At 37.0% G+C, this 25,132-nt stretch overlaps 3 protein-coding genes across 4 annotated transcripts; 1 reads left to right on the forward strand and 2 right to left on the reverse strand.

The window, feature by feature from the left end:
* Nucleotides 1–2,581: 2,581 nt before the first annotated feature.
* Nucleotides 2,582–5,160, reverse strand: LOC126785415 (uncharacterized). Of its 2 annotated transcripts, none has more exons than XM_050511102.1 (3): nt 4,728–5,160; nt 4,482–4,621; nt 2,582–2,843 (listed from the first exon to the last, which is right to left on the reverse strand). In XM_050511102.1, the coding sequence occupies exons 1-3, from the start codon at nt 4,866–4,868 to the stop codon at nt 2,660–2,662; spliced, it is 465 nt and encodes a 154-aa protein (XP_050367059.1). In that variant the 5' UTR covers nt 4,869–5,160; the 3' UTR covers nt 2,582–2,659. The 2 variants fall into 2 exon arrangements, with proteins under 2 accessions (XP_050367059.1, XP_050367060.1); XM_050511103.1 differs by lacking the exon at nt 2,582–2,843 and adding an exon at nt 3,272–3,491.
* Nucleotides 5,161–7,577: 2,417 nt separating this feature from the next.
* On the forward strand, nt 7,578–13,764 carry LOC126785391 (DEAD-box ATP-dependent RNA helicase 39). The gene is made up of 9 exons (XM_050511070.1): nt 7,578–8,164; nt 8,554–8,649; nt 8,732–8,920; nt 9,034–9,174; nt 10,402–10,542; nt 11,589–11,731; nt 12,340–12,469; nt 12,572–12,620; nt 13,093–13,764. Exons 1-9 carry the CDS (start codon nt 7,640–7,642, stop codon nt 13,524–13,526), a joined length of 1,848 nt encoding a protein of 615 aa, XP_050367027.1. The 5' UTR covers nt 7,578–7,639; the 3' UTR covers nt 13,527–13,764.
* A 164-nt stretch (nt 13,765–13,928) lies between these two features.
* On the reverse strand, nt 13,929–14,294 carry LOC126783956 (uncharacterized). Its single transcript, XM_050509479.1, has one exon. The coding sequence runs from the start codon at nt 14,292–14,294 to the stop codon at nt 13,929–13,931; it is 366 nt and encodes a 121-aa protein (XP_050365436.1).
* Between the last annotated feature and the right edge of the window lie 10,838 nt (nt 14,295–25,132).

The following is a 25,132-nucleotide window of genomic DNA, read 5'->3' on the forward strand; positions in this document are numbered from 1 at the left end:
TCCACTATGATAATAATGGGTACACAAGAAAGACTAAGAAGACAAAGACTCTTCTCTTCCTATCTTTCTCCTCTCTGCCCTCTCTCACCCTCTAACCGAGAATGGAACACACTATGCTCTTTGTCTCTGTGATGCCTAAACCTAGAGCATAACCCCTCCTTATATAGCCATAAGGACAAACATGTTTCCTCACCAAATAGGAATCCTATTCCTAATAGTGGTAGACTATAAAGCCTCCTCCTTCTACAAATAAACCATCATCAATAAGGATACCCTATCCTTACTGGAACACCATACTCTAAGAAACCATCTTAGAAAAAACACATGGGCTGGAAACCCAACAATCTCCCCCTCCAGACCATGAGGGAGGTACACCGGCGCGACTCCATCACCGGGAGTCCGCCCAAGCTGACTTGATGCAGAACTATGTGGTTGGAGCATGCAGCTCCTCCTGATCAGGCTCCACCTGATCGAACAACTCATCACCATGTCCCTATTGGTGGAACAACTCTTGACCATCTTCACCCTGGTCAGAAAACCCATTGGAAAAGGACATTTGGGACCACTTTTCCAGAACGCCTTTCTTCCTTATATGGCCGTCACCATGACGCCGTATGTCCGAAGAAGTAACACCCATTGCACTCAAGTCATCTTTATACACCAAGCTATGTGTCTTGTACAAGGAACGACAAAACTCTCCACTAGCAACGTCCAACGATCGATTCGTCAGCTTCCACTTCGCATCACCAATAAACTGGTGGAAACCTTGCCTGTCAAGAGCACTTGCAGACAGTATGTTGACACGTAGATTCGGAACGTGTCTCACATCCTTCAATGTTATATGGTAACCCAGATTAGTCTCGATGCAAATATCTCCTATTCCCGAAATCTTGGAGTAGCTTGAATTGCCCATCTTTAACATCCCAAAGCCGCCTGCCTTGTATGTAGAAAAGAGCTCCAAGTTGGAACTAACATGACAACTTGCACCCGTATCCACGAACCAATCATGACCATTGTCACCCATATATAGACATTCTTGTAAAGTAAGAAGCTCATCCGAAACACAAGCAGAATAACCATTATCTTCATCTTGGTACTTGCTTTTCTTTTTGTTTTGTTTCCACTTTCGACACATCCGCTTCATGTGGCCCTTCTCGCCACAATAGTGACAATCACCACTAAACCTTTGACCCGAATTCTTGCATTTACCCTTCACATAAAGGGCTCTTGCGTGCTCATTGCCTGTGCCAACACTTTTTCTTCTTTGTTCTTCGTTAAGCATGTTATCCTTAACGGTATCCATAGACAATACACCATTAGACGCAGAATTACTCAAGGTCACCACGAAAGTTTCCCAAGTATCCGGCAAAGTTCCTAGTAGCAGCAATGCGAGTAGCTCATCATCAACCTTCATACCGATTGTCGACAACTGGTTGGTCACATTCTGGAAATTGTTCAAGTGCACAGCCACACTAGTATCGTCATCAAACTTCATGTTGACCATCTCTTTGATAAGGAATGCTTTCTTCGCAGCGGTCTTCTTCTCAAAGAGGGACTCCAATATCTTCCAGAGTTCTTCCGCATCAGTTTTTTTCGACACATGGTGAAAGACGCTATCATCAACCCATTGCCTTATCGTACCAACTGCTTTCCGGTGCAACTTTCGCCACTTCTCATCAGTCATATTGGTTGGCTTTGCAGCCACACCCTCTATGGCCTCATGCATATCCCTACAATACAGGATATCCTCCATTCTTGGCTTCCACGTCACCCAATTCTTGTGGGTGAGTTTGATCATTGTGCCTTTCACATCATCATCCATTCTGACAATACCGATTTCAGCCGAACCCAACCTTCAACCAGGCTCTGGTACCACTTGTAGTGAATCGGTCAACAAGTTAGTCAGAGAAACAGAACAAGCACAGCAAACCAAGAGAAACAACCACAAAGAAAAAGAACACAGGAACACAGATTTAAGGTGGTTCAGCAAATAGCTTTGCCTACATCCACCGGACAGAAACACACTTCCACTATGATAATAATGGGTACACAAGAAAGACTAAGAAGACAAAGACTCTTCTCTTCCTATCTTTCTCCTCTCTGCCCTCTCTCACCCTCTAACCGAGAATGGAACACACTATGCTCTTTGTCTCTGTGATGCCTAAACCTAGAGCATAACCCCTCCTTATATAGCCATAAGGACAAACATGTTTCCTCACCAAATAGGAATCATATTCCTAATAGTAGTAGGCTATAAAGCCTCCTCCTTCTACAAATAAACCATCATCAATAAGGATTCCCTATCCTTACTGGAACACCATACTCTAAGAAACCATCTTAGGAAAAACACATGGGCTGGAAACCCAACAGGATTGAGATATATCGTTTGTCACATCCCGGAAAGGAATGCAAGCAATATATTAGAGATAATTTCACGATTAGCAAGCGTAATTCAAGTATTACACTTACTAAGATGATGAAAAACCTGTGAATAAATGTTTTTCACAATGACAAGAGGAACAAACAACTTTAAATATTTCCGCGAATTCTATATATCACAGAGTTTACAAACAAAGATACGAAAGATGGTGAAATGTCACCGGCCCAAGTTTTAAACAAAATACAACCCAAATAGAGAATAACAAATACAAAAGGGTGACTAAGTATTTACAACAACCTCGGAAAATACAAACATTGATATTAAGGAAAAAGAACAACTACAATCATGCAAAATGCGACAGTTCTCTAAAGAATGACTCCTAGCTTCGAATAATAGATTGACCTGCAAAGACACTGTAGTAGGGGTGAGCGTCGTCTTTGCATGCCCAGTAGGAGCAGTCCACCTATGAGTTTGGAAACCAAAAATGGGTAAGGATATAAAGTTTTATAAAACATTTTAGGGTAGTTTGAGCTTAGAGAAAACATTTTCTCAAAACAATGCAGATTTAATAAACATATCATACTAAAATAGTAGGGTCATTTTCATAGGATTGTAATAAATATAATGAGAATGCATGACCGAACCTAACGACTGTGAGGCGAACGAGTCACCTCTTAACTCGAGGTCAACCGTCCTTATTGCTAAAAACAATAAGGGAGCGAGAGTGTCAATTTAAGACAATACCCTAAAATAAATGAATAGCGCATAAGGTGGAATAGTAACAGGGCATTGTCCCTCCGGAGGTTTTACGGTTTCGCACCGAGGGGTCCTAGACCGGTATCCCAGAACCCCATTATTCTTAGGTCTATAACACTCTAACATTCCTATTTTAAAAAGTTGTCTAACATTTAATGCATCAATAGTAATTCAAATAATAATTCGATCATGAGTCCTAGACTATGAATTTCATATTTAAGTCCAAAGCAACATAAGAGAATTAGCTCTCCTATTTGGAATGATGTGCAGAATCTCAAAATAGAAACGTAAGCTCCAACTCCAAAAATAGTGTTGCTGCTGCTCCAAGGATAGAACAACTTGTATAACACCTTCTCTGAATTTCAATGAAGTGTAGAAGAGTCAATCACAAATCCGAAATGTGAATATTAACGACTCGATCTCTTTTCCTAGTTTGACCAGGAAGGTCAAAGGTTGACTATGTTGACCTTGTTTGACATTTTATCGACAAATTCTCGGATAATTCGAAAACAGTCTAATTTTAGTTGTCGAATGATATAAAATAAGCTTTAAGGTTATTAAAGACGCTAGAACCATATCAACGATTTATTTAATTACCAACACATATCTGAGTTAAAAGAATTCTCGATTTTCTGAACCGGGTGGAAATCGAAACTATGATTAATTTTCGTCGCCAAGTTTGAAATTACATTTTCAGTAAGTTACCTTACTTATTCAGTAAAATCGTAAAAAATATTTAGTAAAATAATAAACAGTAATTTATGGTAAAACTGTAAAACCTCAAAAGTTAAATAGTGAAATAGTATCTCTCTGCCAGGAGCAAAAGAGTAATTTCACCCTGCTATAAAACTGTAAAAGGGTAAATCTAAGGGGGAGTTTCGCCCCGAGTTTTTGCCAGATTATGGGCTTAAATTCTCAAATAATTTGACTGATGTATTTGACAAATAGAAATTGTAGGTGATTATATAATAATTTCACACAAACTGAAGTAAATTCTAAAAGCTACAGATAGGAGCTTCTGATTCTGGGGGAGAGATTATAATTTGTCTATTACCTTGCTACCATACTTTTCTAAACTCACCACACTTTTATACTAATATTCACCAAACACTTTAAGTACTCATAGCTGATTATTCTCACAGGAAGCTGATTATAAAAAACTCACATCTAGGTCAAACTCGCCCTAAATCAGTAAAAACCTCATTTTTCACCCTAGCAACTCCGATCGATTTCTAGCCAACAAAACGTATCTCCGATCAATTCAATTTCCTCATGCAAGGCTAAAATAACATCACCAACAAACTCCAAACTACTAATCATAGACCAAAATGAGTGAATATGCTACCTCTGTGAACCAAAACGCAGAAGGGATGAGACTGTATTTCTCTGTTTCAATTCCGAACTGCTGATGCTGCCAGAACCCTTCCCAAGTCTCCAATTTGATACCTTGTTGTCAGAAGTTACCCAAAAGACCCAAATAGGCCACTGAAAGTGGAGGTAGTCTCGGCAAAAGAGAGGATAAGAGAGAAGGAAATTAGAACTTTGAAATCAAGATATTTAGTGTGACTCGAAGAACAAGATTGAAGCTTACCACAAGCAGGTCTTTAAAGTCGAGGCATCTATGAACCCTTGCCGGCGAAGATGAGAGTTCACGATGGCCTAGCGGCAGAGCTCGGCGAAGCCAGGCGGTGTTGATACAGGAAGGAGAATTCTCAATTAGGTTATGATTCATGAAATTGTAGGGAGAATTGGATTGGGTTTTGAAGATAAAGAGCTGGACTTACCAAAGAAGGTCAAAGAAACTCGCCGGGGCTTGATAGCAATGTTGAAATCCTTTAGAGTCCTTCACTGCCTCAACTCCAATTTGAGGCAAACCGTAAGTGTTAGTATGAAAAAGAGGTATAGTCTTGAAGAGGACGGCAAGGTGAGTCTGCCGGGGGTGATGCATGTTGGATTCGTGGCCGGACATTGGTGGAGAGAGGCTGAGAGGGGAGACGGTGATGTTTGGTGTTGAGGATAAAAGAAAGCTGTGTTGTCGAGCTGATGGAAGAAATGAGAGAGAGAGAGAGAGAAAATTGGCTCGGTTAAAACGAAAGGGAATTGGGTCTAATATTGGGCTCGGGTTATAGAGTGAAAAGGAGAAGAAATGGGCTTTTCCGAAGCCAAGGACCCATTAGTCCAAAACTATTATTTAGAACTTGATCCAACGATGGAGATTCGACGTTATAAAATCGACGGCTAACATGTTACTTGTATAAACAAATTAAAGTAAAACATTTTTAAAACAAAAGAAAATGTAAGTAAAGCCAGAAAAATACATTTAAGCGTTGGAAACGCTATTGGCGACGTGTAGTTTAATATCAACGTATTAAACTACGTTAATTGATAAATGTCGATTAGTTAATCCTAATATGTCGGTTGAACGAGATTAAAAATCTCGGGTATTACATTGTTGATATGTTGGAACTGTTATGGAACTCTGTCGTTGATTGTGAGAAGTTGATCATGTGTACATATGTATAATTATTTTATGTTTTGTATTCTTTTATTTCGACAATCAAATCTCAAAACCCCTTTTATAAATATTTGTAAAGATGTAAATATCATTGATAATCTTTTACTAGCGCTTTATGTTGCAGAATATCATCTATCCCCGTCCTATAACGATACTCTTTCTTACACTATATTATATTCCACAAGGTTTTGTTAATGGCCTTAAAAACACTTCAACAGTGCCACATTTCTGCACTTCCAATTTCTTTTGTGGGGAGGCTTTGGAGGGTGTTCCGAGGGCTGTTCCCGCTGTATTTGTTGGAATTCTGAAAGATACAAGTAAAAAATTACTGAGAATGGTATATATGGAAAAAGCAATAGTTACAAGCATATGACTCCCCCCAACCCACATACAACCATATCATCCCCAGAAAAAAAGTTAAAATAATCAATTACCAAATTACTCACCAGATCATTCAAGTAAAAGCCCGAGCAAGCATGAAAATGGAACCACAGTTTCTGCGTGTGCAAACCTCATCCTTGCCTTTTCATTAGTGCCACGAGCATGTTTTTCTACAGAAGAGAAATAGTGTTGATATCCCATATTTCATATCCAATCCATAGCTATTATAATAGGATTATGCGTAGAATGTCCAGTTCAGATAATAAATCCCATTTTGGGCATTCTCTAAGGCCTGCATCTTACTAATGTAACACTGTGCTTGAATGCCCCAACTTTAAACTAACTGTCAAACAAAGGAATTACATACACAGGTGACACATGCACTGTCCACAGAAGATGTAATATAAATGGTCAATGACACCAAATGCAAACAGATGGAGAATTAATCCAAATGACTGGTGACATGTGCAAGAGGTGTAATATTCAAAGTTGATGGCATGACAGTATATTGGAACCCATGAAAGGTGTCTAAAGCTTAATATGTTCCACAGTGAGTTTGATAGCTGTGCTACACTAGGGTTATTCAAGACAATGGTTCTAAAAAAAATGAGATAGGTAACCACTTACATTGAAACTTGTTTTGAAGTTCAAATACATACCTTTGTGGGCTTCAACTGCCTGATTCATAGATTGCACAACATCTTTTAGCAAGGCCACCCCCATTCTATAGTTCAAAGCTTTACCGTATCCCTTCAATATAAAGGCCATAAATCATCTGTCCATTCCAGCAAAGCGACCTTATCACAGGATGAGATTCAGGAAAACCACATAAAGTATGAACCTATGTTGCACTTGTAATTCAGCATAAACAGCGAATTCACCACATATCTTGTTCATCACCAGCATCTACAACCTTAAGACTAGATTTCATTAACTTCTCTTGGTTTGAAATCATCTTATATAGTGATGTCTTTACATGCAAGCCCATTTGTAATATTCAGGATGAAACCATCAGAATCACATTGTATCTAAACTTAAAAGAGGGTGATAACTTTACACTTTGATGTATCATACATTAATTTTTCGAATGCTAATTAATCCAGCATTACCTCAGAGGGGCTGAAGAGGGTGAAAGCTTGAATAATTAATTCAACAAGGATGCCTCCTACCAAATTAAACAACCAAATCATAGTCATTTTTAAAACGTTACTACATGAATAATTAATCGTCTCCAGTACTACATGAATAATCATCGTCTCCAGTGCTTTCAAAGGGTGCTAAAATTACAAAAAAAATAGTGAATTTTCAACCACGGTTATAGCACGCTATAGTGACGATATCCTATGATCGGTTTTTCCAAATTTTATTCTTTCACTATAGTACGTTCATAAACGAATGCATATCAAAATTTTAATTTTATTACCATTAGTAACAGTAAGTATAAACGGTAAAAAAACGAAGATGCCCGATAAGTTACGACAATAAAACATTGATAGGTCTTGCATCTAATGAAAGTAAAACCGAACTCGATCGTTTGGGTCGACAGCGTGCTTTATCCTATAACCCAACTGAAGCATTTCTCAGAGAAACCAAAACATCGCGTTGCCATGGGAGGAGCAGCGAAGACCCTCCTCACTCTCTCCCTCTCCTCTAATCTCTTCACTCTCTCTCGTCTCCCTGCATCAGCCAGACGCTTCTCTCTCCCCAAACCCACCACCAGGGTTTTACCAGGGTTTAGGCCCCTCTGCACCGCCACGACCACCATCACTCCCATTCAACTCGAAGACCAAGAAGACCTGCTTCAACCCCTCAAGCATTCTGTCCTTCTCGAGAGGCTCAGGCTCAGGCACCTCAAAAGCTCTGCCCCAGCAGGCTCGAAGCCGAATGGGTCTGGGGAGAGGCAAAGGGAGGAGAGTAGTAAGTCAGGGAGTAAGAAGAAGATTGAGGTTGGCAGTTTTGGGGAGTTGGGTTTGAGTGAGGAGGTGTTGGAGGCTTTGAAGGAGATGGGTATTGAAGTTCCGACAGAGATTCAGTGCATTGGGATTCCTGCAGTGTTGGAAGGGAAGACTGTTGTCTTGGGTTCTCATACTGGCTCTGGCAAGACTCTTGCTTACATGTTGCCTCTTGCTCAGGTGCTTTTCTCTATTCAACTAGATTATGTGGGTCAGTTGGTTTTTTTTTTTTTAGGATATTTGTGTTTTGTTGTATAAGTTTTGAAATTTGGATCAGTTGTATAATGTCGTCATGATTTCTTGTGCCGAAATCTGTTCCTGGTATTGGGTTGATTGATTGGGTTGTGATAACTTGTGTATTCTTCTTTCCTTGCTCATGCTTTCACCAATTCTAGGGAGTTTTATGTTTGATTTTATTTATCATAATAAAGAAGAACAAAACCACAAATATTGGAGAAAAAAGATCATGGTTTCTGACACTTAGTTATAAGTAAACGAAAATCGTGCCAACACTCTTGGTTTTATGAGGATCAATCTGAGTGATGTGTGTTAATTGTGGGTTTTTGTAGCTGCTGAGGAGGGACGAGGCCCAAAATGGTATTGTAATGAAGCCCAGGCGACCTCGAGCTATTGTATTATGCCCCACTAGAGAGCTGTCTGAGCAGGTTTTCTTTTATACTTAGATTTTGGAACCGTGATCTCTGGAATCTGCAATTTGTATTGACTGACATTATGTCCATGTTCTAGGTGTTTCGTGTTGCCAAGTTCATTAGCCATCATGCAAGATTCAGGTCCACTATGGTAAGCGGTGGGGGTAGGTTGAGACCCCAGGAGGACTCATTGAATAACCCAATTGACATGGTAGTTGGTACCCCTGGAAGGATTCTTCAACATATTGAGGATGGCAACTTGGTTTATGGTGACATCAAATACTTGGTACTTGATTTAGGACTCTTATTTGGTATTGTGATAATTTCACATTTGCACCATCATTGATAATGAACTCAGTCTGATGAGGTTGTCACTTGGTAATGTTGTTGATCTCTTAGGTCTTGGATGAAGCAGATACTATGTTTGATCGTGGCTTTGGCCCAGACATTCGCAAGTTTCTTGCCCCATTAAAGAATCGTGCTTCGAAGCCTGATGGCCAAGGATTCCAAACTGTGTTGGTCTCTGCCACAATGACAAAGGTGCGTGACTTGATTGCCATCTTTTATTGTTCAATTTGGTATGGCATTACCATCTTATTTAAAGAACCTGAATCTAATATTTAGCCTAGCAGCACCAATTTGGATGTCAATTTTCCCTTACCCCTTGTCACCAGATGGAACTATTTTGCCTTCAAAAATGAGCCTAATATACTTTCAATTGCTGGACATGTCATGGGTTCTTTATCATTAATTGTTTGTGACTACAGATTGGACTTTTAGCGATGGACTTTAAGTTGAGATATTCTGATCTACTGCCCAGCATTCACTGAGAACAGTGTTTTTTTTCTTGAAGTGTAGAAGTCCATGAAAATTTACATAGAAGGGTCGGTTTCATTTACATATACATGTAAGGATTTCTCTGTTGCGGTTGCTAGGGTAGGGAGATAATTTCTTCAACATTTACAATAAACGTGCCAAGGAAGTTTTTATTTCTTTTTGATGAATGTGCAGCCATATCTTTTAGGTTGTTCTTCTGCAGGATGAGATATTTATGAGCTGTTTTTAGATATACCAAGAAGCTGCCTCTTAGTTTTCTTTTATACAACTTCAGCATAGCTTCAGTACTCTTTATCAGATATAACCATACAAAAGAACTAATAGGTTTACCTGATCCATTGTTATACACAGACGCACAAAAGTAATGCAACTTCTTTTAGCCAAACATTAATTAGCATGAAGTTTCTTTACCCAAAGAAAATAATGGAAGTTTCAGAGTCAAGTTAATGATGAGTCTAAACCTTTAGACTTATAACTTTGTTGAAGGAGAATCCTTTTGGTACTATTCTTGCATTCAGTATATTTTATAATATCACAGTCAATATTCTTTTTAACTGCAGCACATAAGCTTATGTGTGGATCCGAGGAGAAATCTGTGGAAGATAGCATAAATAGATGTTTAATTAATTTTGTTTATATATATATATATATGTATATTATATATTGATGCATCATTTAGAAGCAGTCACAGCTGAATAAGTGAAAGTGAAGGGGGCTGGGAATTGATTAAATGCTTGAGAAAGACATGAAATGTATGAACAACAAAATAATTGGTTTCTTCTGAACAAATCTCTTAGATGTGCTGCCGGATATCCCCTAATTTCTTCTGACTTAATTCAACCACCTGTGAAAATTGTAATCTAGCTAACTTCTTCTGCAAAAACAGTGTCTGTAATGGAATTTAGTAGTTGACATTTGTGGGTTTGGCAGGGAGTGCAAACACTGATTGATGAGGAGTTCCAAGGAATACTACATTTGCGCACATCCTCACTGCATAAGAAGATTGCATCTGCTCGTCATGATTTCATCAAGCTTCCTGGTTCTGAGAATAAGATGGAAGCACTAATGCAGGTCTTCTATTTTCTCTAGTGCTTATTATTGTCTTTTACTTTTGGGGAATTATTTCTGTTGTTTATAATCTTGATGGAAATTGGTCAATGAGCTTATTAATATATTTGTTAACCTAGTGAATAATCAAGTATCAAGGGGGAGAAGGTATAGTTATTCACTAGTTAAGTCATAAACCTGGATATCTTTTGATGCCATGTAAAGACAAAAAAAAACAGAAGAAATAAGGAACCTGAGATCTTGATTTTGATGTGATTGTTTTGTGTGTGAATTTATTAATGAACATGTTGATAGAATATCAGTTGTTTTAAAATCTTAGGTGTTGATGGAACTTTCTCAGCTATTAGAGAGTTCATTGGTAAACGTAATTAATAATGTAACTATATGTAAGCAATAATGTTAACTTGGTAAGCTATTCAGTTGTAGGAATTGAGGGAATACAATAGTTGACTATCACCGTTATAAGCAAGCCAGTCAGTTTGTAAGTATATTTACAAGGTATTAATCTCTAGAAACTGAACCCCAAAAGCTTTGTTCTTCTTTTCAACCCCAATACTTCAAAATAAAACCCCACATTTAGACAATTCAATTTCTAGAACTGGAAGAAACAAAGAGGGACAGAAGTGATTTAAACGTATTTAATGCATTCTTGAGTCGTTCGACCCTTTTTGGTTAACACTCTGATGGGTCAGCATGGGCCCTTGACATTGGGTGATAATTGTATCAACAGATATGCAGTTTAGTCGGTGTCTATTAACATTAGTTGGAAACAATTTAGTTATTTTGACTAAATACGATAAAATTGCTGACCTCAAAGGGTAAGTAGAAGTATTTTGAGCAGACTGACAGAAAAGAAAAACTTTGTCACTAAAGCCATGATTGGTGATTTTTATAGAACTGTTAAACTTTTGGTGTTAGTTTCCTTATTTTTTTGGTCCCGACGTGGTCTCCATGATTTTGGTAAGTGGCGACTTAGCTTTTCGAATTTAGCATGGCTTATGTCTCAGCAGTGTGCCAACAGAATATTTTGTGGATTTGTGGTGAACCAGGTTCTTGAACCAAGTTTAGCAAAGGGAAACAGAGTAATGGTGTTCTGCAACACATTAAATTCCAGCCGTGCTGTGGATCACTATCTCACCGAAAATCAGATCTCCACTGTGAATTACCATGGTGAGGTTCCAGCAGAACAAAGGTGAGACCATAGAAATTTTTTACCTCCTACAATCGTCCACTTATAAGGTCTGCTTAGTCTGTGCAGTATTTTCCCTTCTCGTAGTAAAATATTACTAACACTCATTTGGAGAACTACTAAATACACTTCACGGGGCTGGTTTGGCGGTTCATTTTGAATTTTAAAAGTTGATGGTTTTAGTTCCATGAACTCTTGGGTTCTATTATTAAACAAAAATGGATGACTGCGTCAACACTAGCACTTAGATTCACCAACTTTTTTTTCCTGAAACAAACATGCTATACTTTCTGGACTTTGAGTCTCAATCCGACCTTTGGCCAAAATTGTTGGGTACACAAGTGGTTGAAATTCTTTGGAATCTGATGCCAGTAAGTTGTTTGCTCTTGGTCGGTTACTCTATTTGCATATATTCATCACTGCATGATTTGCATCCTTCGCCTTTACGCTCATTGTCCCTATATATCTCTACCATGAGGAGCCTGCTTCGTCTGTACTTATAACATGAACAAGGCCATCTGATTGCATGCTAAGACTTGAATCGGTATAATGTTCGGGCAATCAGTCTTCAGTATTTTGCCTAACTACATTCTTGTAACACTTTAACACAGGGTTGAAAATCTCAAGAAGTTCAAGAGTGATGATGGAGATTGCCCAACATTGGTCTGCACAGACCTAGCTGCAAGAGGACTAGACTTGGATGTAGACCATGTTATCATGTTTGATTTTCCCTTGAATTCTGTAAGCATCACAATGCCAATTATCCTGATGTTGAATAATATGCTAATGGGAATAAGTCTCTCATTTGTTTCCATTTCTCATATCTCCCCTCTGGTTATTTAGATTGACTACCTTCATCGTACCGGAAGAACAGCTCGCATGGGTGCAAAAGGTATACATTCAATTCTACTAGCAATTTGTTTTAGTATTTTTCTCTTTCATGTAATTGTCATCATCACTACTGAACTTACCGACCAATTTGTAATGTTTCTGAATTTTACATTTCGTTTTATCTACAAAATTTTTAGTGGACAGAGTATTGCAGTATAGATACAGCATTCTTAAACATAAACCATTGGGTGAAGGGTTGCCATTGATGATAGGTTATGAGATTGGATCTCATTTAATGAATATTAGAATGTAGTGTAACAACGAGATTTGATTATAGTGGATTGTGTTTTTCCATAAACAGGATATTAAACATACACCTACTGAAGGCCATCTCAGTGGGATAGTTCCTTGGAGTTCTTTTGAGTTTGCTATCAAATGTTCTTTCCTTTTCTCTGGTGTTGCTGAGCAGCGTTAATTTTTTAGATAGTTATATTCTGATATACTCCTGTAAGCCATTAATTATTCTAATACAGGGAAAGTGACGAGTTTGGTGACTAAGAAGAACCTCATGCTAGCTACTCGTATCGAGGAGGCGTTAAAGAAGAATGAGAGCTTAGAATCTCTGAGTGTAGATAGTGTCAAGAGGGATGTTGCCCGTGCCCGCATTACTCCACAAAAGGCGAGCAATCCAAAATTTACAAGAGTCTCAAATCAGAAATCCAAAAGCAGACCATCAGGAACAAAATATGCCAAGACGTCTGGTCGGGCATCAAAGCCAGTAAGAGCTGTGAAGTCTTCCAAAACAGATAGCTCTAAGAAAGCTTTTTCTTCTGGGAAGAGGCCATCAGAAATCAGAAGGTCAACTGCAGTAAAATCATCTGCTTCAAAGTTGAGTGTTGTTGGGTTTAGGGGAAGGACTTCTTGGTCTGACAAGAAAGATAAGAAAGAATCATCAGTGTCCAACTGATCGATCACCTTTGCACCAAAACCCTCTTTAAGTATAGTTGAGCATATTATTAACGTTGTGCCAGGTGCTTTAATTTACTAACAGAATATTGGTGGCAACTTTCAATTTTGATTTCCTTGTCCACTAATTCATTAGGTTGTATACTCAATGCATAGTAGATTTCAGGCTGCTATTATCGAATACTCAAATTACATTGTATGCTATATATCTTGTCAAACATGACATTTCAGTTCGTACTGTTCTTTTAAACTAGTAATCCCTAGAGAAATTCAAAGCAAAAGACAAATCTTGCGTAAGGAGCATCATTGTACTTGTTCCTTATTGTAACCTAGTCCACAAGGCAACATTGTTGAGACATTGTACCAGTACTTGTGTGAGCTGCCGTTGGCATTTTGTTCTTCCTTACTTCCAGGTTAAACGAGGAGTTTTATCAGGCTTGACGATGTTCCCCTCGGCGTCGTAGATTATGACGCCTGAAAAATCTGGTAGCTGGCACTTGCCTCCCATGAGTATGTTCTTCTGCCAGACCGGGTCTTCTTGATCACCACTATCATCCATGCTTTCATCATTCCCACCTGGTTGCATGTGTTGTATAACCGGACCATCATCGACCAGAAAGTTGGTGCAAGAATTCCACCGACGGCGCCATTTGCGTGTATGTGAAGCACACATGAACAATGAGAGAGCACAGCACAGAAGCATCAGAGCAGCCAGGCCGCCCTGAAGTGTGGTTGGTAGGAGCTGTGATAATAGAAGCTGGGGAGCCATGAGGAACTTGAAGATGTACTGATGTAGTATGGAAGTATGGAACCACTATATATTTTCAGATTTTCCTCTAGGAGTAGTTGAAGTTGGAGGATTTGTTAGAGTTAATATAATGTGGTTTCGGTAAAGCTTTGACCAACATAGCTCCATTATATTAGAGTGCCTTCGTTGGTTTGTTGACCTCTTTGATGAGTTTAGGTGACAAACTCATCAACCAGAGGCCTATGAAAGATGAGTTGGTGTACTGAATGCTTTCTTGTTTTCCTACAATGCCATAAAACACTGAAAAAAATAGACCAATAGGTATTGCTGCAATGCTGCCAAGGGTTGATGGCAACATTTGTACCCCCTCGCCATTTAAGAAATAATAAAAGAGACTTTATTCATACCTCTCAAAATAATACTTAGATCTCATTCTTTTTGCAAGTTCATTTTGACTTTTTCAATGAATGTGAAATTACTAAAAAGTCACTTAAGAGTGAAAAAAAACAAATGATTGCTTTCCTTTTTCGTCAATTCATTATTTATGTATTTATTTAAGAAAAACTCCAATTCAGAATAATAAATTGAATAAGATAATTTAATTAGTTTCATTTTTTATTGTTAAAAATATAATAAATAACATTATTAATCTTCATGTATTAATTGAAAAGCTACATAGAATTTTTGATAAAACGTCAGTGAGAACCTGAGAGAAAACATTGTTCAATAGTGCTGTGTTTGGATGGAGTAATCTTACTTTGATGGAATTTCATTTTCATGGGAATTCTAAGAATTGAGAATTCTTTAATTTGGTTACTATTCCCTAGAATTTAAAAAATAGTTTGAATTGTACGGTAAAGATTGAGAATTGAAGAATGACATCTTTTTTTTTCATGGAAAATAAACAGGGAAAACATGCTTCAAATTCCCTTTATTTTTTCCTATAGAATATGTACTTTTCTAGAAATTTCACCCAAACATGATAAGAACTATTAAATTTCTGAAATTTAATTAAATTCCTCCTTATTTTTCTCTATCCAAACACAACATAGATGTTAGAAATTTTTCGTCTTCATTTTACTATTTGGTGAGTTTCAAATCAATTAACGAAAAAATGATATTATTAATTATGAATTTATGAGTAAATGAGAAAATTAATTTGAGAAGATGAATTATGTAATTATTAAGAATTGTTTGAGTTTTTTATAATAATTGAATAAGAGTAGAAATTGAAATATATTAATGGATAGTATATTGATTTGATATCTAATAATGTTATATTGATTATTAGCATTTTCTGAAAAGTATGGAGGTCTAAATAGCATTTTAAGTATTTGTAAAAGTAAAAGAGAGATCTACTAAGTGAGAAGGTTCAAATATTATTTTAGCGGTATGAATAGAACTCTTATAATAAAAACCCATTTTTACAAAAGAAAAAAAAAGGAAAGAAGAAAAAAAAACATTAGCTACCGCCTAACGTTAAAACTGTTTGATTTATAACAATTTACTATATATTAGACGCGTTATAGGTGGTACTGTTCTTAGGGAAATGGGTCGGGTTTTGCAATTGGTCGGGCTGCCCGGTGTTGGGTATTTGTTTGTTGACTGCCAACTGTTGAGTTATGTGGCTGTGCCTTTTCTTCCTTTCCTTTTCTTTTGAATCAGTACACAGTACATAGAGAGGAAAGGGATAACAAAATTTTGGCCGATCGGCCTGGCATCTGAGATGAAGGCATCTTTTCCCACCAAAATTAGTTTCTATTATAATTAGCTCCAGGCATTGGGTCTGCAAGAGATGAAGGAGTTCGGTCTGCAAGAGAAGAGAAGAGGAGAGAGATCGTTCGGCAAAGAACTGCTGGTTTTTGGTTGTGTCGCCTTCCTTCTTCTTTGCCAATACATAAAGGTAATTAGGTTTAGTTTTGTGATCTCTGGGTTTGGTTCAAATCGCAATTTCAGCTGGGGTGGGTTTTTGTGGAAGATTGTTCATTGGTTTTTTCTGAATCTGAATTTGCTATGGATTTGGTTTCCATTCCTTAATTGGTTTCTTCTGGCTTCGTAGGAGATAGATAACAAAATATTGTTGGAGTTCATGATTGGGAGTGATACGGAGCTACGATACTAATGTTGGAGAGGAGAGATCTCACATCTAAGAAGTGACAAAGAAAATAAAGCTTATAAGTGAGTGGATAATAACCAATTGTACCGAGGCCTTTTGTGATTAAAACCCAACACCTGTGAGGTGGCTAAGTTGGGACAATATCGGTACAGTTGGTCCATGGGCCACGTTTGTCGCTGTTTAACATGGTATCAGAGCGGGTCCCTCTCCAGTCGCGCCTCCAATATTTCGTGGGCCCGAGTTGGGTGCCACTTTGTCATGCCATCGGAGGATTTCCGATTGGATGGCCACTAAGTGTCGTTGGTTACTGGACCTTAGTTTCTTTCATCCCAGTATGTGGGTGTTAATCTATCACGTGCAGACCTAAAAAATTAGGTTGCACGTGAGGGGGCGTGTTGGAGAGGAGAGATCTCACATCTAAGAAGTGACAAAGAAAATAAAGCTTATAAGTGAGTGGATAATAACCAATTGTACCGAGGCCTTTTGTGATTAAAATCCAACACCTGTGAGGTGGCTAAGTTGGGACAATATCGGTACAGTTGGTCCACGGGCCACGCTTGTCGCTGTTTAACAACTAATTGGTAATTCTGTTTAATTATCAGGGGGTTCATCAAGCCGGCGAGACTGTTGTGAAAATAGCTGAATTTTAAAGCAGAGAGAGAGAGAAACATAAGTGATAGAGGGGAGAGTTTGGTCTGCAATCAAAGATAAGAGATGAGCAATTCTAATGATTTCGTTGGTGATCTCATAGGGCAAGAGAACAAGTGAGGTGTGCTTACTTTTGTTAAGTTTCTGATTTGATATCATGGGACTAACTATTTTTCTTTATTATAAACCTCTGCCGCCTGCTTAGTCTGCTCCATTGCAACACGAAGTAGCGCTTCAGCAGCAGCAACTCGGCGCTGGATCTCAGAGCTTCAACAGTAACATGTCTAAAGAGGATGAGGAGATGTCTAGGTCAGCTCTCTTTACTTTCAAGGCCAAGGAGGAAGAGATCCAGTGGAAGAAGTTAGAGGTGAGAGAGAAGGTTCGGACTCAGTTGTGTCATGTTGAAGAAGAGACCAAGCACTTGGCTACCATTCGTGAGGTTTGTCTTTCCTCATTTGTCTTCTACTTCAACAATAACAGGTCCTACCACTTTGAACTGACATAGATATATATATATATATATATATATACCATATCCAGAGTGAAGCTTCACTCTGAAATTACAGAGTGAAGTTTCAATTTTGACACACTTTTCGGTCAAAATTTTTCACTATAAGCGATTCAATATTTAGGTATGGTATTCAAGATCATCTTTACAAAGTTTCATCCAATTTGACAATGGTTTGAGCTTTTAAAATTGAGATTTACATGAATGGTTCACGTTGAACAGTTTTAATTCATTCATTGATTTAATCTAATTTCAATACCTTAACAATGTCCGAATTAGATGAAATTTTGTAGAGATGATCTTGAATAGCATACCTCAATATTGAATCGCTTATGGTGAAAAATTTTGACCGAAAAGTGTGTTAAAATTGGAACTTCACTCTGTAATTTCAGAGTGAAGCTTCACTCTGGATATGGACTGTATATATATATATATATATATACATAAGGCTTTTCACATAAGGAAGTCCTTATCTTAGCTTAAGATACGGATTTTCATTTTAGCCCAACTGTCCGATGTAGTTTTCACATCTCCACCGTCCAATATCTAGGTTATAACGTATAGATCATCTCCACAAAATTTCAGCCGATTTCATGATTGTTAAGGTATTGAACTAATCAAAAACAATGGACGTATTGAATTTGCCGAACCTGAAACGTTCATATTTTGAGTGGAAAATTTAAGTTATGAGTACCTTAGAGGTTATGAAATCGGCTGAAATTTTGTGGAGATGATCTATACGTTATTACCTAGATATGTAACGGTGGAGATGTGAAAACTCTATCGAAAAGTTGGTCAAAAATGAAAATCCGTACCTTAAGCTAAGATAAAGATCTCCTTATTTGAAAAGCCATATATATATATATATATATATATATATATATATATATTAGGTTTCAAGTGTTTGAGCTTAGATTTTGAGGTTTTTGTAAACAGAGCTAAACACTTGACTGTCACTATTTTCTTGGCAATTTTCTTGATAAATTTCTAGAACTTTTTGGTTAACAATCTTTCATGAAAAAACCAGACCTCGAATGTTTTATCCAATTAAGTCACCTTTTTGTTATTTCCGTTTTCAAATCAAGGTCAAAGATTAACTATGGTATGAAGAAATATTGTAGAACACTCTGATTCTTGGGTATTAATTTATGTTACAATTTTTATTCTCTACCATTTTTATTCTTGGTTGTTGATAATTGGTTAGCTTCCTCTGAAAATGATATTTATTTTTCCTGTTTGAAAGTTAATTATATCTTTCATCTATATTTTACTCAGTGTGTGCCTTCTTGACAGATTGGTAGCACCAGATACATGGAGTATAGTAGCTAGAAAAAGCCAACATGACAAAGACTTGGAAGCTCATTGAGATTATTGAAACTGATTGGACTTTGGTCTTTTAGGGTGTTTGCATGCTAGGAACGAAATTTTTAAGGTTAGATTTATGTTTTGCACGCATTAGGAACACATAATAACTCATCATCCATATCACACAAGAATACATTGATGTTGTACCACTTCATATAAATGGTATCCATGTGTCTAAAAAATTAATATAGAGGTCAATCTTTTTTTCCACCTCCACTGTACAAGTGTCATAAAAGTAAACAAATTTTCTTGCCTCAACCGACTTCTTTCATTGGTTTGCCAGATTTCCCTTTATAATTACACTTCTGGTTCAAAACATTGTCTAAAGTGGTCATTGTTTGTTTCATCAAGATTTAAAATTTCTACTCTAAGGTGCATATCATTCCATGAGTTAGGCATTATCGAGTTTGATGTTCAAATGGTCGTTTATTGTATTTTCTATGATGTGTCTGCAACTTCAATCATTTTATCTTGCATCTGTTAAACGATCATTCATTTTAATCTTATTTTACTCTTATTAACTCATAATCACATAGACGATTCTCCGATCTCATACTTGGGCATTTCATTCACTCAATTGTAAATTCCCTGCAAGCACAAGAATTATGTTTCATTCAGGTGAGGCGGATTTTATAGTTTCAGTATCTATATGTGTATGTGCCTATGTGGGTATAGATATAATTAATTGAGGTTCTAATCAAGCAGAGGTTGGATATCGTTTTGTTTGGTTATAATCTGAACCCTGTGGCGCAGTTTTCTTTTTTCCCTTTTATTTATTTTATTTTTCTACTAGAATGGTTGTTGTGTTGTTGTTTCAATGTTTCATTTACAATTCGTACTCTTGATTGGCCATAATGACAGTACATCATTGTAATCCATGTAGATTATAGGTTTGTCCCAGAGCCCTGTAAATCTTCATTAAAACACGCATAGTCGAACTCATACATGAATGTATGCATGATAGGAGCTAACTTAGTTAGTATTATTCTTTGTGAAAAAATATGAACATTAGATATTATGGAGGAGTTTAAGACGAATAGCTCTGGTGAAAATGCTAGGGTAGATACCACATATTTCACTATATCATAGTCAAAGTTAATCTTATGAGGCTAGCAGCCCCGGTATTTTTTTTTTTTAAAAAGCAATCATATATCAATATTCATGTAACTGCATTGACATCTAATTCTCAGCCTCATGCCAACTAAAAAATTTATCACCTACTCGATTCATCCTTAATAATTTTTACACCACCGACAATAGCAATCATATGTAGTTATAGATAACGTTTTTTATTTGTTTTCACCTAAAAAAAAACATAGATCAATGCGAAATATGCCTCTATATTCTGGAACCATTTTCACTCTTCTTTTTATGTTTCTCTGTGAAACTTATATTAAGTTGGGACTTGCTATTTTATCAAATGTTGCTATTACAGCACACAACAAAGAAGTCGACTGGACAGTTACAAGCAGACCGGACAGCCCTGTTATATTACAAATGAATTAAATTGAAGATGTAAATGATTTTGTTAACCTAGAATGAATCAAATAATCAGTGTAAATAGCCAAGCTTGGCTCTTATATACCTGTTTTTTTTTTTTTGAATTCTGAATGATTAATAATCATTTAAGAGCCCATATAAGAAGTTAAGAACGATAGATACAAAGAAGTAATTTTTTACCATGATCAAAGTACACAGACCCGCAACAATGCACGGACCATCTATCGGTGGATCGTATTAATGTTAATTCTTAATTTATCAATATAAAACATAACATTTAGATTAAAGAAAATAACAACTCAAATCCAAAAACTACCGTCTTTCGTAGCACTCATGGGCGCAAAGCCAGTAGCCAAATGTACCACTAAATTTTGAACTTGTCGAAAATACTTTTCATATTAAATAAAAATAATTTGAAACGATTTCTTATAGGTTAGAAGTATGATTTGTTGTAAGAGAACTATCTCTGTAATCTTCGAATGTATCTTGTCCTAATTAGTATATGTTAGTCTAGATAAAGAACAATATATAATCTCTTATTCAACGAGATACTCAATATAATGCATATATATAAAACATCCTTATCAATGAATAAAAATGATGGTTCTCCCTATTTTGATGTGTATTACATTCTTCAGTAACACGTTATCAGCACATAGTTCTAGCCATGTGCTTGATAGCCAATACCCTAATTTCTGAGAAACAATTACTTCTGTCATGAAAATAATTCGACGGAAGATGACAAAAAATTCCTTCTGCCATAAAAAAAATTCGGCAAAGGATGACTGAAAAAAAAATTATTCTTTCATGAAAAAAAATTCTGCCAAAAACAAATTACAGAAATCAATTTTGACTTCGGGCACCCAGAATTTTGCTATGGGCACCCTCGTCTTCTCCGATCCGCATCGGCGCTGTTCTCCAGCCCAGGCGATGACCCAGCGATGCCTCTAAGCAGCCAGACGACGCTGTCGTGCACCCATGAAGGTCGAATCTGATCTGGGCAACGAAAGAAAGCACCGCCACCGTGCACCCAGCAAGCCGGAGCTCCTCTTGGAAATCTCGAAGCCGAAATTGGAATCTCCGAGCACTGCGCCACAGTCCTATCCCCGCGGTCTTGCGATTCAGAACAACAACACATCTCAACGACCAAACCGTCGAGCCTCCGGCGCTGATGCGCATGCTCGACCCGGATCTGCTAGGATCTTCTCCGATCTAACCCGACCCGGTTTGAGATGAATTTTCACCTCTGAGTAAATGGTAAAATGGTAATAAGGGCATGGTAATTTTGCACAAGGTAAAATGTTTTTTTACCAGTCACAGTAATTTTCAATTCAATTTTACTGATTTTGTAATGTGATGAATTTAAACTAACCATATGTATTTATTTTGGTGAAATTTAGTACATTAAGATACAAAATCGAATGGTAAGAGTCACTTCGCGACACATTCGTGGATTCAAGTATAACTGTGGAATTAAGCAAAATGAACTATTATGCTGTTTATTTAGCAAACAAACAAGTATGTTTTAATTAACATTGCCGCTTTTATGCAAATTTAAATTCCTCTTAATTTTATCTTTTATCGGGGACTTTCAACCTCCCTATCTTTTTCAACCCGATTCTTTAATTTCTCGGGTGGTATACAGGGATATGATTCCCCTAGTACCGAGTTTTTGGAGCGGCTGGGAGTGCCACTGTTACCATTCGTAGCCGTTGTGTGTAGCGACAATGTTAAAAAAAAAAAGGACAAACATCGGTTTGCAACAGAAATTATCGCTTATACCATTGGTTTATGACGGAATTGTCACTTATACCATTGTGACGGAATTTGTCACGGTTTATTGAATTGAGTTACCATACTTGGAAGTTGGAAGTTGTATCATATTGATACTAATGAATCTTCCCTCTTGTTGACCGCAACATGCACCTTAAATTTATCATTTTAATATTGGATGTGTTTATGCACCTAGTCCGGATTAATTTCCTTTGATGCAACATTGTTTCATTGACATAAACATTATGGTCAAAATATACAAGAGTTAGATTTGAGAAGTTCTTGAAACAAGACACTCATTACATGGAAGAACATGAGAATATCTTCTCACAATTACAGATTTTTAAAGCAATTATACATTGTGGTTATAAAATGAAAATAATGAAGCATAAATACTTTGCTAATAGTCTGAATGACTATATATCCGTATATTTTCCCAAGTTTTTGTGAATGCATTCACCGCACAAGTGTAAATATAATTACTTAGTCATTACACTTTGAGTTGATTTCATGGTCAAGATCTCAATATAATTGTTGGCTATAAAATTCTCATGTAGTTCAGGTAAACGAACATACGAGAATGTCTCGATGTTTTTGTGGTTTCATTACCAAAAAAAACATGTTAATGCAATGTAACGCATTACATACTACATGACACTACCTACATAAGTCTACGATTTTAACTGTGGCATAAGTCAGGCTTACACGAACTTTGTGTGGCGCAATGCACACTTATATGATCTCTGATGTTGTTATTATACATTTGTTTTGGTTCTCCATAATCTTTGGCAGATTAGGTCATCATCTATTTGATTTTGATCAACATTTTGCAAATTGGCATTGCAAAACGCCAAAGGACTCCGTGCCATGAGCGTTTGCTCTCGGCTTTATTTTGAATCGACAATGCTTGTTGTAGCATGTTGACTCAAAGGTCACCTTCACGTATAAGGGTCAAGTTATAGTGTAGTGGGATTGTGAGTAGGGGATTCGTACCCAAGGAATTGGAAAAACCCTCTCTAGCTAGGAGAAACTAAGGGATGCTAGAAGAATATATAAATGTACAAGTCACAAATCAAGGCTCACAAGTGAACTCAAATTCATAGTGGATATATGCAAAATGGTGCAATGATTTAAATTTGTTTCGGATGTGGAATTACTTTTAAAAACTAAATCACTACATAAAATGTAAATTAGGCTATACTAAACTAGATGATGAAATTGATAGAAGTTAGAACTTAAGGTTTCCACCTCTAGTTTCTCTTGTGAACAATGATGCTACTAAATTGAATGATGCCACTCTAAATAGCAAATTTCTCTCCTTGTATACCTCTCGAGTATGACAAGGGACAATCACCTTTGTTGGTATCAAGCAATCCCTCTCGGGTGTAGTACTTAACTACTCAAGTCATGCATATGAATCCAGTTAAGTATCAAATACATTACCCTAAGTGCATAAAGTTTGGAGATGAAGAAATCATGCAAACCAACCATGCTTATCTCTAAGTGATTGTAGTTCATAACTCTAACATGCACATATGATATGCTATCATGCTTCAAACAACTAAGAGTAATCAAGCCTTAATCATTCATTATGTCATGGCAAACAATCATACACAAATTGATTAAGTTTAAGCATAAATATTCAACTTTTGAACTAGCATATTAGAGTGCTAATGAAAAGTGCATCAAACAAAATATTTATATCAATGTCATACAAGATTGGCTAGGGCTTTCACCCTAGCCCCAACAAATTAACTACTCACTCATAACCAAATACACAAGCTTCAACATGTTTATGAATATCAAAGTAAAAAAAGAGTAGAGAGGTGACTAGTGAATCTCAAGTTGAGGATGATGTGGATGAACTCATAGAGATCTTGACATGGTGGTGATGGAGATCCTCAAATGATGCTAGACTCCTCTTCTTCCTCTTTGCTTGATGATGTTGTATGAAAAATAGTGTATGATGAGGTGATGAAAACTTGGCGTTTGGGTAGATAGAAATGTTCTCTTCCTCTCTTTCTCTTGCTTTTGGTGGTGGAAATGGTGTGTTTGGAGATGGTGGTGATGGATGTTTTTATAGAGGAGAATGGTGGTAGAAAAAATAGAAAAAGTGAGAGATAATGGTGTAGTGAGTGGGGTGATAAAGAAAGAAGTGGGTGATCATGGAGGAAGTAGGTGATCATGGAAGGAACATGGAAGAAGTGGGTAATAAAGGAAGGAAGTGGATGATAAAGAAGTAGGTGATCATGGATGGAAGTGTGTGATAAAGGAAGAAACATGGAAGAAGTGGGTAATAAAGGAAGAAAGTGATTGATAAAGAAGTGAGTAATCATGGAAGGAACATGGAAGAAGTTAGTGATAAAGGAAGGAAGTGGATGATAAAGAAGTGAGTAATCATGGAAGAAGTAAGTGGATGGCTAGGTAATGATGGACTTAGAGGTGATGATTATATCCATAATTAAATCAGATTTTTGCATGTAATATATGTGTGGATTTTTGGACAATGGGGAACCATGATTTTTGTGAGAAAGAGAGAAAAGTGGTGTAGTTAAATCCCAACTAAAAAGATGAGATCTAGTTGAGATAGAATAATGTGTTGCTCCTCCATAAAATTAGCTGGAAAATGCATGACACCACCAAAAGTAGTGGTGCTCCGCCATAATAGTGCCGCTAAAAATGGTGGTGCTCGAAAAATTGCCGGGACTTGTCGTTTTTCTCTTCTTGTCAATATATTTTTACAAAAACTTGGAAATGAATTAGTCTAAATTAAATTAAGCACATAGAATAAGTAAATTTTATGTTTTAGGGCATTAGAATATATGAGAAGCATAACATATTTATGCCTCATTGGCATGACGAAGCCTTGATTGATGTCTTGTTACGACATGTTTCCACCTTATTTTTGGTGATGATTTGTAGTGTTACACGCCATGTAATGCACTTTAT

This window comes from Argentina anserina, chromosome 2 (genome assembly GCF_933775445.1).
Source record: "Argentina anserina chromosome 2, drPotAnse1.1, whole genome shotgun sequence".
NCBI lineage: Eukaryota > Viridiplantae > Streptophyta > Magnoliopsida > Rosales > Rosaceae > Argentina > Argentina anserina.